Source organism: Salvelinus namaycush, chromosome 6 (assembly GCF_016432855.1).
Source record: "Salvelinus namaycush isolate Seneca chromosome 6, SaNama_1.0, whole genome shotgun sequence".
Lineage (NCBI taxonomy): Eukaryota > Metazoa > Chordata > Actinopteri > Salmoniformes > Salmonidae > Salvelinus > Salvelinus namaycush.
In genome coordinates this window covers 40364736-40381643 of record NC_052312.1, presented here as the reverse complement: position 1 = coordinate 40381643, position 16908 = coordinate 40364736, and the positions used below count along the sequence as shown (strand labels likewise).

Sequence of the window (16908 nt, the reverse complement as noted above, 5' to 3'; positions counted from 1 at the left end):
GGATCATATCACCTCCACCCTACCTGACACCCTAGACCCACTCCAATTTGCTTACCGCCCCAATAGGTCCACAGACGATGCCATCACACCGTCTGGACAAGAGGAATACCTATGTAAGAATGCTGTTCATTGACCACAGCTCAGCATTCAACACCATAGTACCCTCCAAACTCATCATTAAGCTTGAGACCCTGGGTCTCGACCCCGCCCTGTGCAACTGGGTCCTGGACTTTCTGACGGGCTGCCCCCCAGGTGGTGAAGGTAGGAAACAATATCTCCACTCCGCTGATCCTCAACACTGGGGCCCCACAAGGGTGCGTTCTCAGCCCTCTCCTGTACTCCCTGTTCACCCATGACTGCTTGGCCATGCACGCCTCCAACTCAATCATCAAGTTTGGAGACGACACTACAGTGGTAGGCTTGATTACCAACAACGACGGGACGGCCTACAGGGAGGAGGTGAGGGGCCTCGGAGTGTGGTGTCAGAAAAATAACCTCTCACTCAACGTCAACAAAACAAAGGAGATGATCGTGGACTTCAGGAAAGCAGAGGGAGCACCCCCCCATCCACATCGGCGGGACCGTATTGGAGAAGGTGAAAAGTTTAAAGTTTTTCGGCGTACACATCACGGACAATCTGAAATGGTCCACCCACACAGACAGCGTGGTGAAGGCGCAACAGCGCCTCTTCAACCTCAGGAGGCTGAAGAAATTTGGCTTGTCACCAAAAACACTCACAAACTTTTACAGATGCACAATCAAGAGCATCCTGTCGGGCTGTATCACCGCCTGTTATGGCAACTCCAGAGGGTAGTACGGTCTGCACGCATCACCTGGCGCAAGCTACCTACCCTCCAGGACACCTACAGCACCCAATGTCACAGGAAGGCCAAAAAGATCATCAAGGACAACAACCACCCGAGCCACTGCCTGTTCACCCCGCTATCATCCAGAAGGCGAGGTTAGTACAGGTGCATCAAAGCTGAGACCGAGAGACTGAAAAACAGCTTCTATCTCAAGGCCATCACTGTTAAACAGCCACCACTAACATAGAGAGGCTGCTGCCAACATACAGACTCAATCTCTGGCCACTTTAATAAATGGATCACTTTAAATAACGCCACTTTAATAATGTTTACATGTCCTACATTACTCATCTCTTATGCATATACTGTATTCGATACCATCTACTGCATCTTGCCTGCGCCGCACGGCCCTCGCTCATTCATATATTTATATGTACATATTCTTATTCATCCCTTTACATTTGTGTGTGTATAAGGTAGTCGTTGTGATTTTGTTAGATTACTTGTTAGATATTACTGCACTGTCGGAGCTAGAAGCACAAGTATTTTGCTACACTCGCATTAACATCTGCTAACCATGTGTATGTGACCAATAAAATTTGATTTGATCATCATCAGAATAAAGATATAATGGTGGTGTGACATAAAAGTTACCATACATTAGTTATCTGGTAAAACAGTTGCTGTTTGATGTTAGAAAAGCTGTGACATGAAGGATAAAATACTCTAATAATTAGAGCCTACTTGGAAACTGAAATAGATTTGAAACATGAATTTGCATAATGCATCTGCTCCGCTGCTCTAAGAGCATTTATATCCCTGTGAGTTGAACACTTCATGACTGAGAGCTGTCCTTCATGACAACAGAACCCACAACAACCATGACTTTTATCACCATCTTCATCTGGACACTTGCTTTCTGCTTTCAAGGTTACAGTTTTCAGAATTTATTGTTAAAAATTAATTATATCTACAGAGTATACAGGAACAGTATATCAATGTTACTATTTCTATTCATTACTACATGTAATATTTCATTTATATACTTTTTAAAATTATATTTTCAGAATCCAGAGGGCAGTATGTTGTGACACAGACTCCGGCAGTGAAAGCTGTTGTCCCAGAACAGACAGTCTCTCTGAACTGTAAAACCAGCAGTAATGTTTACAACAATAACGTTTTAGCCTGGTACCTACAGAAACCTGGAGGAGCTCCTAAACTCCTTATTTACTCTGCTACAACACTTCAGTCTGGGATTCCATCTAGATTCAGTGGCAGTGGATCTCATAGTGACTTCACTCTGACCATCAGCGGAGTCCAGTCTGAAGATGCAGGAGATTACTACTGTCAGAGTTTACACTACCCCAACAGTGTCTGGGTGTTCACACAGTGATACAGAGTCATACAAAAACCTCCCTCAGTCAGACTGCACAGTGACTGTACTGCTACAGCTGGGACCTACTGCAGGTGCTGAGGGGAGGAGATGATCCAGTTCAATGACACAGTGTGTAGTAGAGCTGAACAACTATACCTAGTTCTAATAACTCTAAGCTGTTAGGTCATATTCAGTCATTATCCCATGTGTTCCTTATTGCATTTGTACTCATTTTTTATTGAGTATCTCATGGAGAACCATTAACCATTTATCTACAAAAAGGTTAAAATCTTTCAAAACAGACTTCCTTACTTCAGACCATTTGGATATTGTATTCTTAAGATGTAGAAGAGATGCTGAGTTTCATGTATTGTAATTATATTCTACAAAGTCCCAGTGTGTCTGATCAGAAACACAGAAGAGGAGGGAGGGAGCTGAACTCAGGAACAGAGCAATGGCCGAATATTAGTCTTGCACACTGGAGCCCCTCTTCTCACAGTGTAAGTCCAACAGTCCAGTAGTCCAGTATTTACAATATTAAATCGTGTGGTGGGTGTTTACATTTGTCTTATTCCACATATGTAAAAGTGTGTATTATGCACAGGTGAATCGTAAAAAAATTTTTTTGTATATGAGACTCTTAGCCAGGGATCAGCCATTACTGAGGGCAACCCTAGAGAAATTACGGTTAAATGCCTTGTTCAAGGGCACATCAAAAGATTATTTCACCTAGTCAGCTCGGAGATTCAAACCACCAACCTTTTGGTTACCTGCCCAATGCTCTTAACCGCTAGGCTACCTGCCACCCTAATTACCATGAACAGTAAGCAACAGACACAATTATACACACTGAGTATACTAAACATTAAGAACACCTGCTTTTTCCATGACATAGAACTGATCAGGTGAAAGCTATGATCCCTTATTGATGTCGCTTGTTAAATCCACTTCAATCAGTGAAGATTAACACAGGTTAAAGATGGATTTTTAAGCCTTGAGACAATTGAGACGTGGATTTTGTGTCAAGAACTGCAACGCTGCTGGACAATCAGCCTCAACCTTTAAAATGCTGCTGCTCACACAGATCTCTCCAATGGAAAGACTGCATGAACTCGAACCAGGAAGATTTTTTGTTGGTCGCTATCGGTCCGAGACGTGGGCACAAATTTCCAAAAAACGAATTACTGTGTTCTATTTATGTGCTGTTCTGTAAACCAATTTCTGTGTTCATGCAAGTGGCTGACTGAATGAATCCTCACTATCAGTAGCTGCAATTTGGCAGTATGCCCAGACCTTGTTTTGAAAACGAGAAGGAAGAATATCTCAGTTTCAAGGTCTCAGATTAGAGAGAAGAAACCTAGTGAGGTACTGGTCTGTCACATGTTATGAACCAGTATTGGTCGGTCACATGAATGAAACAAAACATAAATGATGAATTCATTATGCAAAATCATGCAAATATAACTTGTCTGTGTATAGCCATATACAGTTGAAGTCAGAAGTTTACATACACTTAGGTTAGAGTCATTATAACTCGTTTTTCAACCACTCCACAAGTTTCTTGTTAACAAACTATAGTTTTGGCAAGGAACAGGTACAAAGTATCTATATCCACAGTAAAACGAGTCCTATATCGACATAACCTGAAAGGCCCCTCAGCAAGGAAGAAGCCACTGCTCCAAAACCGCCATATAAAAGCCAGACTACAGTTTGCAACTGCACATGGGGACAAAGATCGTACTTTTTGGAGAAATGTCTTCTTGTCTGATGAAACAAAAATAGAACTGTTTGGCCATAATGACCATCATTTTGTTTGGAGAAAAAAGGGGGTCGGTTGCAAGTCGAAGAGCACCATCCCAACCGTGAAGCACGGGGGTGGCAGCATCATCTTGTTATGTGGATATATTGAAGCAACATCTCAAGACATCAGTCAGGAAGTTTAAAGCTTGGTTGCAAATGGGTCTTCCAAATGGACAATGACCCCAAGCATGCTTCCAAAGTTGTGGCAAAATGGCTTATGGACAACAAAGTCAAGGTATTGGAGTGGCCATCACAAAGCACTGACCTCAATCCTACAGAAAATTTGTGGGCAGAACTGAAAAAGTATGCGCCAGCAAGGAGGCCTACAAACCTGACTCAGTTACACCAGCTCTGTCAGGAGGAATTGGCCAAAATTCACCCAACGTATTGTGGGAAGCTTGTGGAAGGCTACCCAAAACGTTTGACCCAAGTTAATCAATTTTAAAGGAAATGCTACCAAAAACGAATTGAGTTTATGTAAACTTCTGACCGACTGGGAATGTGACGAAAGAAATAAAAGCTGAAATAAATCAATCTCTCTGCTATTATTCTGACATTTCACATTCTTAAAATGAGGTGGTGATCCTAACTGACCCAAGACAGGGAATTTTTACTAGGATTAAATGTCAGGAATTGTGAAAAACTGAGTTTAAATGCATTTGGCTAAGGTGTATGTAAACTTCCGACTTCAACTGTATAAGACAAATGTTGGGACTGCCCAGGAAGAGCTCCTGATTGACATGAGTACTACAGTGCATTGAGTTGGTTGGAATCTCTCCAGCGCGCTGACAATAAACAATGATTAATTTAAGATTGACTTTGAGTGTCCCTGTGTTAGAATTTCCACAACAGTAGTGATGAGAGAGGTTCGGTTCTCAGTGTTGTACTGAGAGAAGTGGAGTTCAAGGTGTTGGTGAAATGTAAGGACCTAGGTGGAGTCACGGCGGTGAGTCTGATCACATTGACTAGGGATTTGGAGAGTAAAGTAGGAGAGGTTGAGTCTGCTAAAAGTTATTTGTGATGGAAGTTTGGTGGTGGTGTGTTTCAATGTTAAACAGTTTGAGAAGGCGTTCAAACTCAAGCAGGTATGTAAACGTTTGGTTGATAGTAGCATGCTGGATCAAACTGGACGAAAGTGGGTGAAGGGAGTTATTACAGGAGTTCCAGAAATTGTTAACATAGCATAGCGCCTCCAGATGACACGAGATGGGAAGAAGGTAGGGGAGAACATACATATGGGGAATGTGGAGACGGGGCCCAGTTAATATGCTGTAATAGTGGGGGAGCCCATGGTGTGGCATATGGGGGTTGTTCAGTGGTGAAAAGACAGGTGGAAGTGCGGGAGGTGAGGAGTGAGCGAAAAATCTTGTATGCAGAAGAAGTGAAGGTAGTTCAGACAGAAACAATCGAGGCTCCTAATACAGCAGGTATTTCAAGGCAGATTGGGATGCAGGTTGGGCATGAAGTAAGGAGCAGATTGGGGGAGAACACAAGAATGGTAGTACATTTGAGAAATGTTACATTTGTGACAGAAGCAATCAATTGCGCAGAAAAATTGCATTCAAAGACTAAGAAGATACAGATCAGAGTGAAGCAGGCAGTGAGGTATCATGGGATCACAGGACTGACATGGGAAAATGTACAGGATGACCTCCATAAGATTGAGAATTAGTCCAGACAGAATAATGTATTGGTTCATTTTCATAATGGTGTTAATCCTTCAATGGAATGCCAGAAGTCTGATGGCTAATGGGTAAGAGTTTAAAAAGTTTATTGAGGAGTTACCAGCCAAACCTGGTGTGATATGTCTCCAGGAGACATGGCTAAAACCTACTCTGGCTTTTGCATTACAGGGTTATGTTGCAGTCCATAGAGATAGGGTGGCAGGGGGAGGATGAGGGTGTGCTACCTTTATAATGCGGGGGATCCCACATAAGCTTGTGGGAGAGGGAGTTGAACCAGAGTATGTAGTGGTTGAGGTGTGGTTGGGAGGGGGGAATATGGTAATAGTGAAATTTTACAACCCGTGTAAGAAACAAGAGTTGCTGGCCGTTGGGAATGTAGAAGGTAAAGATAGGAGATGGGTAATGTGGTTGTTTTTTTTTAATGCTCATAGTGCGCTCTGGGGAGGGTTACGGACTGATGTAAATGGACAATTGTTGAAGGAACTACTACATGAGAAAGGGCTTGTGAGTCTTAATGATGGACGGGGAACCTGGATTGACCCAGTAACTGGAATTGAATCTGCTCTGGATCTTACTTTAATCTCAAGTTCAATGGCAGGCAGATGTAGTTGGGAGGTGGTCACTGTCCTGTCGTGTGTACTGTAGGATTCAGGGAGAAAAAATCAGTAAGAAATGGATTGAGGAGATGGATATTTGGGAAAGCGGAGTGGGGTCTGTTTCAGAAGTTGAGAGAACAGGAGCTGTCTCAGGTAGATCTCAATTCAGATATAGAAACAGTCAATGACGGAGTAAGAGGAACAATAGTAGGGGCTGCAAGGCAGGTGATTGCTATGGGTACAGGGGGAGAAAGGGTAACGCAGTCCCCTGGTGGAATGAAGAGTGCAGAGAAGCAGTGAAGAGAAGGAACTGGGCTTTCTGAATGTTGAAAAGGTTCCATAATTACCAACACCTGATACAGTATAAACACGCACAAGCAGTAGTAAGGAGGAGCATTGGGACAGCTAAGAGGGAGTATTGGTGGCGGCTATGTGGTAACATAGGCAGGATCACTCCTGTGGGAGAGGTATGGGGGATGATTAAGAGGATGAGTGTGATCAGAAGAGATTGGGATCTCCCTGTGCTGAAAAGTGTGGAGATTGTTGCAGTGAGAGATATGGAGAAGGCAGAGATGTTAGCCCAGGCATTTGTGAAGGTGCACAGCTCAAATAATCTGACAGAAGAGGGGCAGCGTGGGAGAAAGAGGGTCAGAGGAGAACATTCAATGGTCCTGGATCAGAGATAAATGGTGGGGGATACATTGAATGGCCCTTTTACATTGGCTGAGATGAAGAGAGCATTAGCTAAAGCTGGGGTAACATCTCCTGGGAAGGATGAGATGTGTTACATCATGATGGCTCATCTCAGTGACACTGCAATGGGGAAAGAATTAGGCCTTTACAATTAGGTGTGGCAGGAAGGGAAACCGCCTGGAATTTGGAAGCAGGCGGTAGTGGTGCCAATACGGAAACCAGGGAAAGACCCTACTAGTCCTTCAAGGTCCTACTTATCAAGCTGGATAACATGGGGGTTGGAGGAAAGGTTTTTAACTGGATAAAGGATTTTCTTTTTGGGCGATCAATACAGATGAGGTTGGGGAGCTCTATGTCAGAAAGCTATGAGGTAGATAATGGTACCCCCAGGGAAGTGTCATTAGTCCTTTGTTGTTCCCCATTATGATTGACAATGTATTCTCTCAGGTGAAACCTGATATTGGGAGGTCATCTTTGTCCACATGTGCATTTGCAAACCGTAGTCTTGCTTTTTTATGGCGGTTTTGGAGCAGTGGCTTCTTCCTTGCTGAGCGGCCTTTCAGGTTATGTCAATATAGGACTTGTTTTACTGTGGTTATAGACGAAGTACTAGTATGATACAAAAGGGACTGATAGTACTGAAGTACTAGTATAATGCGATAGTGACTGATAGTAGTTGTCACGTTCTGACCTTAGTTCCTTTTTATGTCTTTATTTTAGTTTGGTCAGGGCGTGAGTTGGGGTGGGCATTCTATGTTTTTCTATGTTTTGTTCTATGGTTATATTTCTATGTGTTTGGCCTAGTATGGTTCCCAATCAGAGGCAGGTGTCAGTCGTTGTCTCTGATTTGGAGCCATATTTAGGTAGCCTGTTTTTCATTGTGTTTTGTGGGTGGTTGTTTCCTGTGTCTGTGTTTGCACCATACGGGACTGTTTCGATTTTCGTTTGTTCATTCACTTTGTTATTTTGTATCTTTGTAGTGTTCAGTTTTATATATTAAAATGGACACTTACCACGCTGCACATTGGTCCGATATATCTTACTCCTCGTCAGAAGAAGAGGAGAGTCGTTACAGAACCACCCACCAACCAAGGACCAAGCAGCGTGATAACGGGCAGCAGCAGAAATCTCAGGACTCATGGACATGGGAGGAGATTCTGGACGGAAAGGGACCCTGGGCACAGGCTGGGGAATATCGTCGCTCCAAGGCAGAGCTGGAGGCAGCGAAAGTTGAGCGGCGTTGGTATGAGGAGGCAGCATGGCAGTGCGGCTGGGACGAGAGGCAGCCCCAAAAATTTCTTGGAGGTACACAGGGAGTGTGGCTAAGTCAGGTAGGAGACCTGAGCCAACTTCCCATGCTTTCCGTGGAGAGAGGTGGTCCGGGCAGGCACCGTGTTATGCGTGGGCATCGAGCCAGGTGCGATGAAGCCTGCTCAGCACATCTGGTCTCCAGTGCGTCTCCTTGGTCCGTGTTATATGGCACCAGCCCTACGCACTGTGTCTCCCGTGGGTCTGCATAGCCCAGTGCGTCCTGTGCCTGCGCCCCGCAATTGCCGGGCTAAAATCAACATCCAGCCAGGACGGGTTGTTCAGGCTCTTAGTTCGAGACCTCCAGTGTGCCTCCACGGACCGGTCTATCCTGTGCCTCCTCCAAGGACCAGGCCTACAGTAGATCTCTCCAGCCTGGTGAGTACTGTGCCTGTTCTAAGAACCAAGTCTCCTGTGTGTCCCTCCATTCCGGACGCTCCAGAGCCGCCCGTCTGTCCTGAGCCGCCTGAGCCGCCCGTCTGTCCTGAGCCGCCTGAGCCGCCCGTCTGTCCTGAGCCGCCCGTCTGTCCTGAGCCGCCCGTCTGTCCTGAGCCGCCCGTCTGTCCTGAGCCGCCGGTCAGTCAGGAGCCGCCCATCAGTCAGGAGCCACCTGAGCCGCCCGTCAGTCAGGAGCCACCCGTCAGTCCGGATCTGCCAGAGTCTCCCTCCAGTCCGGATCTGCCAGAGTCTCCCTCCAGTCCGGATCTGCCAGAGTCTCCCTCCAGTCCGGATCTGCCAGAGTCTCCCTCCAGTCCGGATCTGCCAGAGTCTCCCTCCAGTCCGGATCTGCCAGAGTCTCCCTCCAGTCCGGATCTGCCAGAGTCTCCCTCCAGTCCGGATCTGCCAGAGTCTCCCTCCAGTCCGGATCTGCCAGAGTCTCCCTCCAGTCCGGATCTGCCAGAGTCTCCCTCCAGTCCGGGCCCTAAACTTTATCGAACAAAACATACACGTATTGTGTAACATGAAGTACTATGAGTGCCATCTGATGAAGATTATCAATTTATTTTATCTCTATTTCTGCTTTTTGTGACTCCTCTCTTTGGCTGGAAAAATGGCTGTGTTTTTTGGGACTAGGCACTGACCTAACATAATTGCATGGTATGCTTTCGTCGTAAAGCCTTTTTGAAATTGGACACTGTGGTGGGATTAACAACAATTTTATCTTTAAAATGGTGTGTAATACTTGTATGTTTGAGGAATTTTAATTATGAGATTTCTGTTGTTTGAATTTGGCGCCCTGCACTTTCACTGGCTGTTGTCAAATCGATCCCGTTAACGGGATTTCAGTTAAGTGCCTTGTTCATGGCACATTGAAAGATTACTTCACTTAGTCAGCTCTGAAATTCAAAGCAGCAAGATTTTTGTTACTGGCCCAATGCTCTTAACAGCTTGGCTACCTGTTATCCTGATTACCATGAACACTAAGCAACAGACAAAATTATACACACTGAATATACAAAACGTTAAGAACACTTGCTCTTTCCATGACATAGACTGGCCAGGTGAATCCAGGTGAAAGCTATGATCCATTATTGATGTCGCTTGTTAAATCCACTTCAATCAGTGTAGAATAAAGGGGAGGATACAGGTTAAAGATAGATTTTATAGCCTAGAGACAATTGAGACATGGATTTTGTGTCAAGTACTGCAACGCTGCTGGGTTTTCCACACTGGACAGTTTCCCGTGTGTATCAAGAATGGTCCACCAGACAAATGACATCCAGCCAATTTGACACAGCTGTGGGAAGCATTGGAGTCAACATTAACCAGCATCTCTGTGGAATGCATTCGACACCTTGTAGAGTCCTTGCCCAGACGAATTGAGTCTGTCCTGAGGGCAAAAGGGGGTCGTGCAACTCAATATTAGGAAGGTATTCCTAATGTTTGGTATACTTAGTGTATGTTCGTTAGTTACATTATACAGTACTTTTACAAATATTTTCTCCCATATTCATTATGTTATTGTCTTGCTAAACAACATTGATAGCAATCATATGTTATAGCCCTTAAACCAATAATAGCCATTATATTTATACCCTTTTTATTCACTTAATATATTGACATTAATATGGACTTCTATGATTATTAGGTGACAATTGTGGGGGCAAGATCATCAGATTGTAATGTAACAGTCTCTGACTGACTCCTGCAGTGAAAGCTGTTCTCCCAGGACAGACAGTCTCTCTGAACTGTAAAACCAGCAGTAATGTGTATCCTGACTGTTGGAGTTCAGGTAAACCATGTTTAGCCTGGTATCAACAGAAACCTGGAGAAACTTCGAAACTACTAATACAGTAGCACCCTCTTCTCTGGGACTCCTTCTAGATTCAGTGGCAGTGGATCTGGGAGTGACTTCACTCTGACCATCAGTGGAGTCCAGACTGAAGATACAGGAGATTACTACTGTCAGAGTTACCACAGTGGTGATGAGTTCACACAGAGATACAGAGCCGTACAAAAACCTCCCTCAGTCAGACTGCGCTGTGAATGACTGAACTGCTACAGCTGGGACCAACTGCAGGTGCTGAGGGGGAAGAGACAGTGACATGGAACACTGACCAGTAGAGCATCATTCAGATCACATGTTCCTCATCATCATCATCACCACGCTTGTGAATAATTATTGTCATGGTCAAGAAGTTCACTTTTAAAAGTTATATGAAGTTTTAAAACACACATTATCTGTCCATATGCAGAGTCAGATCTACAGATGTAAAAAATAAATAATGGTGATGTTACATCAGAATCGCCACCCCTAAATCAAATCCCCATATTTACCTCACAACCAAATATGTGATCATCATCTAGCATTATATGAACTATCTTGATGAGCAGGTTACTGACTGTTACATCTGTGAATGAGACATGATGCTGGGCTCAAACATGAAACATGTTTGAATAATATATATTTTATCTGTCATTAATTATATGATGGAATATCTGTTATTGTAACTTCCCTGAATCCACCAAAGAGGTTAAAACCAGTCACTCATATCTGTCCCAGTCCAGGGAATTCCAGGCAGTGAAACTGTTCAACTGCTAGACTGGATGCTGTGGGAGTGAAACTGAGATTTACATAGACAGGGCTGGATGGTTCTGCTTGTCCCAGAATAGAGCAGCACTGTCGCCAGATGTTCACACTGTCCCCAGAGGGTTGGAGGTAGAGAAGACTCCATGACCATCGTGAAGCTGTGATACTGGTTATATTATGTGGATCTTGTAAAACAAATTTAGCTTAATGTAGGTGTGATCACATTGTTGAGAGTCCAAGATATTGATCAAATGTTCAATAACACTAGTCTACAGTCTTTACGAGTCTATAATTCAAGCAGGTAAAAAACAGTCCAAGAAAAATGAATAAGGAGTACCATCTACTGCATGTGTCTAGACCTCTCCTGTTAATATGTTAGCATTGTAGTATCTAGACCTCTCCTGTTAATATGTTAGCATTGTAGTATCTAGACCTCTCCTGTTAATCTGTTAGCATTGTAGTATCTAGACCTCTCCTGTTAATCTGTTAACATTGTAGTATCTACACCTCTCCTGTTAATCTGTTAACATTGTAGTATCTAGACCTCTCCTGTTAATCTGGTAACATTGTAGTATCTAGACCTCTCCTGTTAATCTGGTAACATTATAGTATCTACACCTCTCCTGTTAATCTGTTAACATTGTAGTATCTAGACCTCTCCTGTTAATCTGTTAACATTGTAGTATCTACACCTCTCCTGTTAATCTGTTAACATTGTAGTATCTACACCTCTCCTGTTAATCTGTTAACATTGTAGTATCTAGACCTCTCCTGTTAATCTGGTAACATTATAGTATCTACACCTCTCCTGTTAATCTGTTAACATTGTAGTATCTAGACCTCTCCTGTTAATCTGTTAACATTGTAGTATCTAGACCTCTCCTGTTAATCTGTTAACATTGTAGTATCTAGACCTCTCCTGTTAATCTGTTAACATTGTAGTATCTAGACCTCTCCTGTTAATCTGTTAACATTGTAGTATCTAGACCTCTCCTGTTAATATGTTAACATTGTAGTATGTAGACCTCTCCTGTTAATCTGTTAACATTGTAGTATGTAGACCTCTCCTGTCAATCTGTTAGCATTGTAGTGTCTAGACCTCTCCTGTTAATATGTTAGCATTGTAGTATCTACACCTCTCCTGTTAATCTGTTAGCATTGTAGTATCTACACCTCTCCTGTCAATCTGTTAACATTGTAGTATCTACACCTCTCCTGTTAATCTGTTAACATTGTAATATCTAGACCTCTCCTGTTAATATGTTAACATTGTAGTATCTAGACCTCTCCTGTTAATCTGTTAACATTGTAGTATCTAGACCTCTCCTGTTAATCTGTTAACATTGTAGTATCTACACCTCTCCTGTTAATCTGTTAGCATTGTAGTATCTAGACCTCTCCTGTTAATATGTTAGCATTGTAGTATCTAGACCTCTCCTGTTAATCTGTTAGCATTGTAGTATCTAGACCTCTCCTGTCAATCTGTTAGCATTGTAGTGTCTAGACCTCTCCTGTTAATATGTTAGCATTGTAGTATCTAGACCTCTCCTGTTAATATGTTAGCATTGTAGTATCTAGACCCCTCCTGTTAATCTGTTAGCATTGTAGTATCTAGACCTCTCCTGTCAATCTGTTAGCATTGTAGTGTCTAGACCTCTCCTGTTAATATGTTAGCATTGTAGTATCTAGACCTCTCCTGTTAATATGTTAGCATTGTAGTATCTAGACCTCTCCTGTTAATCTGTTAACATTGTAGTGTCTAGACCTCTCCTGTTAATCTGTTAACATTGTAGTATGTAGACCTCTCCTGTCAATCTGTTAGCATTGTAGTGTCTAGACCTCTCCTGTTAATATGTTAGCATTGTAGTATCTAGACCTCTCCTGTTAATATGTTAGCATTGTAGTATCTAGACCTCTCCTGTTAATCTGTTAACATTGTAGTATGTAGACCTCTCCTGTCAATCTGTTAACATTGTAGTATGTAGACCTCTCCTGTTAATATGTTAACATTGTAGTATCTTGTGTTAATATGAACTACTGGTTGATGACAATGGGTTTTCAAGTGAGAACATAAATAACTAAGCAATGATATTTAGGTCTGATATTTTTAAAATAAAATGTGAATCAGGCTTTAATAATGTATGTGTCACAACTTCCACCGAATGTGGCTCCTCTTCCTTTTCAGGCGGCGCTCGGCGGTCGTTGTCACCGGTCTACTAGCTGCCACTGATTCCCTTTTCCTTTCTGTTGGTTATGTCTGTATTGGTTTCACCTGTTTCTCGTTTGGGGGTTTTGCTCAGGGCTATTTAAGCCGTCTATGCCCGCCTGCTTTTGTGCGGGTTTATTTTCTGTTCTTTTTGTGGATGGTTGTGTTTGTTTATTTGTTGGACTGTTTTGGTGTCCTGTTTTGGGTAGGTCAGTATTTGTCACCTATTGTTATTGGCTTGACCTTGTTCTGTCCAGAATAACGGACACCCAAAACCCTCTGCTCTCTGCGCCTGACTCCGCACCCACCACTCCTAGCTACGTGACAGTATGTCTATACCATTTAACAACATTTAAGACCAAAGTCGAATTATTGAAAGAGACAATGAAAATGTTTGTTCCAAAGGGAAATCTGTATTTGTAACTATTAATCAAAGTATCAAAGCAAACATTCCTACAGTATCTAATAGTAATAAAACAGAAAACATCACATCTAACACTGATACAACCTCAGTCTACAGAGAGGATTGACACATGAACTCAAGCAAAGCCCCCTGTTAGTCTACATGTCAGTGATCAATAAGACAGAGAACATCTGATCTCAGAACAGAGTCAAAGCAGAGGAACCAGCAGCCTCTCTCCACAGGGGTGTGTGACTGAGGGGTCCTACCCAGAACAGTCAGCCTTCCTCAAGGTCTTGGTGACTGGAGTCTGGGATTTCTGCTGGGCTTCACAGGTCACCTCTCCTGCCTTGGTCCACTCCTGGCCAGTGAGAGTCAGGGTGCTGCTCCAGCTGTACAGGCCATCCTTCTCTAGGACTCCGGGACTGGCCTCCTGCTTCTTGCTGGTCCCGTCCACTTTCCAGCTCATGGTCCAGTCTGAGGGGAAACCCTTGTTGGCCAGACACGTCAGTGTGGCTGTTGTTGTACTGGACAGTTCCTCACTAGAGGGGGGCAGGACGGTGAGGGTGGGGACACTGTTACCTGGAACAAACAGAACACATCAACTGCATCAACTATGTCTAAAATATTTCTAAAAGCAATAGACATACAAATACATTGATTTGGAAATGCCTTCTAAATATAATGTAGTTAGATTGGTAAAAGATTTGAAGAAAACACAAAACATAATATGATAGATGTACAATGCAGATTTATGAACAATATAAGTCAAGTGTAAATGGTTAGCTTTAGCGTTACTAGTATGTCAGATATCTTAGGATTGTTTCTGATCAGAATACTCAGAACATCTACAGTATATTAAGATAATCCAACAGGTTGTATACAAACATAAGATTCACAAAACAACAATTACTGCAATAACCAACACTTTAAGAGTTATAAAGTCTGCTCTCATACAAATCAGACATACAAATAAACCTACTATTTAACATTTTGATTGAATAAAATATTATTTGAAAGAAGGCTCAGTGAAAAGCAATAGAAAAATGCAATGTTTTTAAAATAAAATGTATAAAATCATAATATATTTAAGAAAGTATTTAAATATATTTATATATTAAATATAATATATTTAAAATAAATGTAGTCAGAAAAAAATATGAAGAGAGCTTGTTACTTACTTCCAACATCTAGTCTGGTGCCGCTACCAAAAGTGTACCACAGTGATACAATCCCTAGTACTGCTCGTACAAAAACCTCCTGACCATTGGACAAGCTGAATTTCTTTAGACTGTGGTTCAAATATCTAACTCTAGTACGGTATGAATACTTGCCAAATATTGTTTTATCTTCATGTGAAGGAAAGTGTTTATTTATTTGTTTTAAACCTACCGTTAATTGTACATTTTCTACTAGGTGCAGTATGTTTATTCATACAACTAGTCTAAAATGTAGGTCAATCACTCTCATAGTTTAAAAATGCAGGTCAAATTTGATTAGATGTAATAACATTCATATTCTAATTGGCCATAGTCTGAAGGCTGTGTGTATTTTAAAAAAGTTTTTTTTTCTTCTCAATATTGAGGCTAAATGTATAGAGAAATTGAAACATGACATCAAAACATGAATAAAACAATGAATTTGGTGTTTACTTACTTCCAACATCAAGTCTGGTGCCGCTACCAAAAGTCAACCACAGTGATACAATCCCTATTACTGCTTGTACAAAAACCTCTCTGTGTTGTGTTGCTGCAGCTGTTACAGTGAAGATACAGAATCATAATCAACACAAATACACTTTAACATCTTCCAGGTAGAACAAACACTTCATAATAACATTTCTAGATAATAAAAATATGAATTGTATCTTAAATCCAGATATTAGTCATTTTTCCTTCCTCTGTGTATCAGGTGTTCTCCTAGTCTGGAGGTACAGTCCAGCATTAGATCAGTGTTGCTAGTATTCCTCCATATTGTCCATATGAAAGACAACAGCAGCAGCAGTAGTGATAGTGATCCATGTTGTATATTCCTTTATTAAACATGTTGATCTCACATTTAACAGTGGTGGTAAAGTCACAGAGGACAGACAACACTACCAGAGGAATCCTACCAGCTTTAGTTTAGAGAAGTGTTCACTAACTGATTAGAGGAACTTACATGAGAGACCAAGCATGAGTGAACAGACAGTTCATTATATCTGATGTTGCAGGGTCTACAGACAATCACAATCACGGATTCCAAAAAGAAAACCATCCCTGTTGCGAACATCGACGCCTTGCTCCCAGACAAATTAAACAATCTCTTTGCTCGCTTTGAGGACAATACAGTGCCACTGACACGGCCCGCTACCAAAACCTGTGGGCTCTCCTTCTCCGTGGCCAATGTGAGTAAAGCATTTACACGTGTTAACCCTCGCAAGGCTGCCGGCCCAGACTGCATCCCTAGCCGCGTCCTCAGAGCATGCGCAGACCAACTGGCTGGTGTGTTTACAGACATATTCAATCAATCCCTATCCCAGTCTGTGGTCCCCACATGCTTGAAGATGGCCACCATTATTCCTGTTTCTAAGAAAGCTAAGGTAACTAAACTAAATTACTATCACCCCGTAGCACTCACATCTGACATCATGTAGAGCTTTGAGAGACTAGTCAAGGATCATATCACCTCCACCCTACCTGACACCCTAGACCCACTCCAATTTGCTTACCGCCCCAATAGGTCCACAGACGATGCCATCACACCGTCTGGACAAGAGGAATACCTATGTAAGAATGCTGTTCATTGACCACAGCTCAGCATTCAACACCATAGTACCCTCCAAACTCATCATTAAGCTTGAGACCCTGGGTCTCGACCCCGCCCTGTGCAACTGGGTCCTGGACTTTCTGACGGGCTGCCCCCCAGGTGGTGAAGGTAGGAAACAATATCTCCACTCCGCTGATCCTCAACACTGGGGCCCCACAAGGGTGCGTTCTCAGCCCTCTCCTGTACTCCCTGTTCACCCA

At 42.6% G+C, this 16908-nt stretch overlaps 1 gene segment (V, D, J or C); it reads right to left on the bottom strand.

Annotated features, from left to right (window-relative positions):
• Positions 1-13948: 13948 nt before the first annotated feature.
• On the bottom strand, positions 13949-16456 carry LOC120049135. The segment is given in 3 exon segments: positions 13949-14482; positions 15082-15160; positions 16436-16456. Coding segments are annotated over 3 exon segments (417 nt in total).
• Positions 16457-16908: the final 452 nt, after the last annotated feature.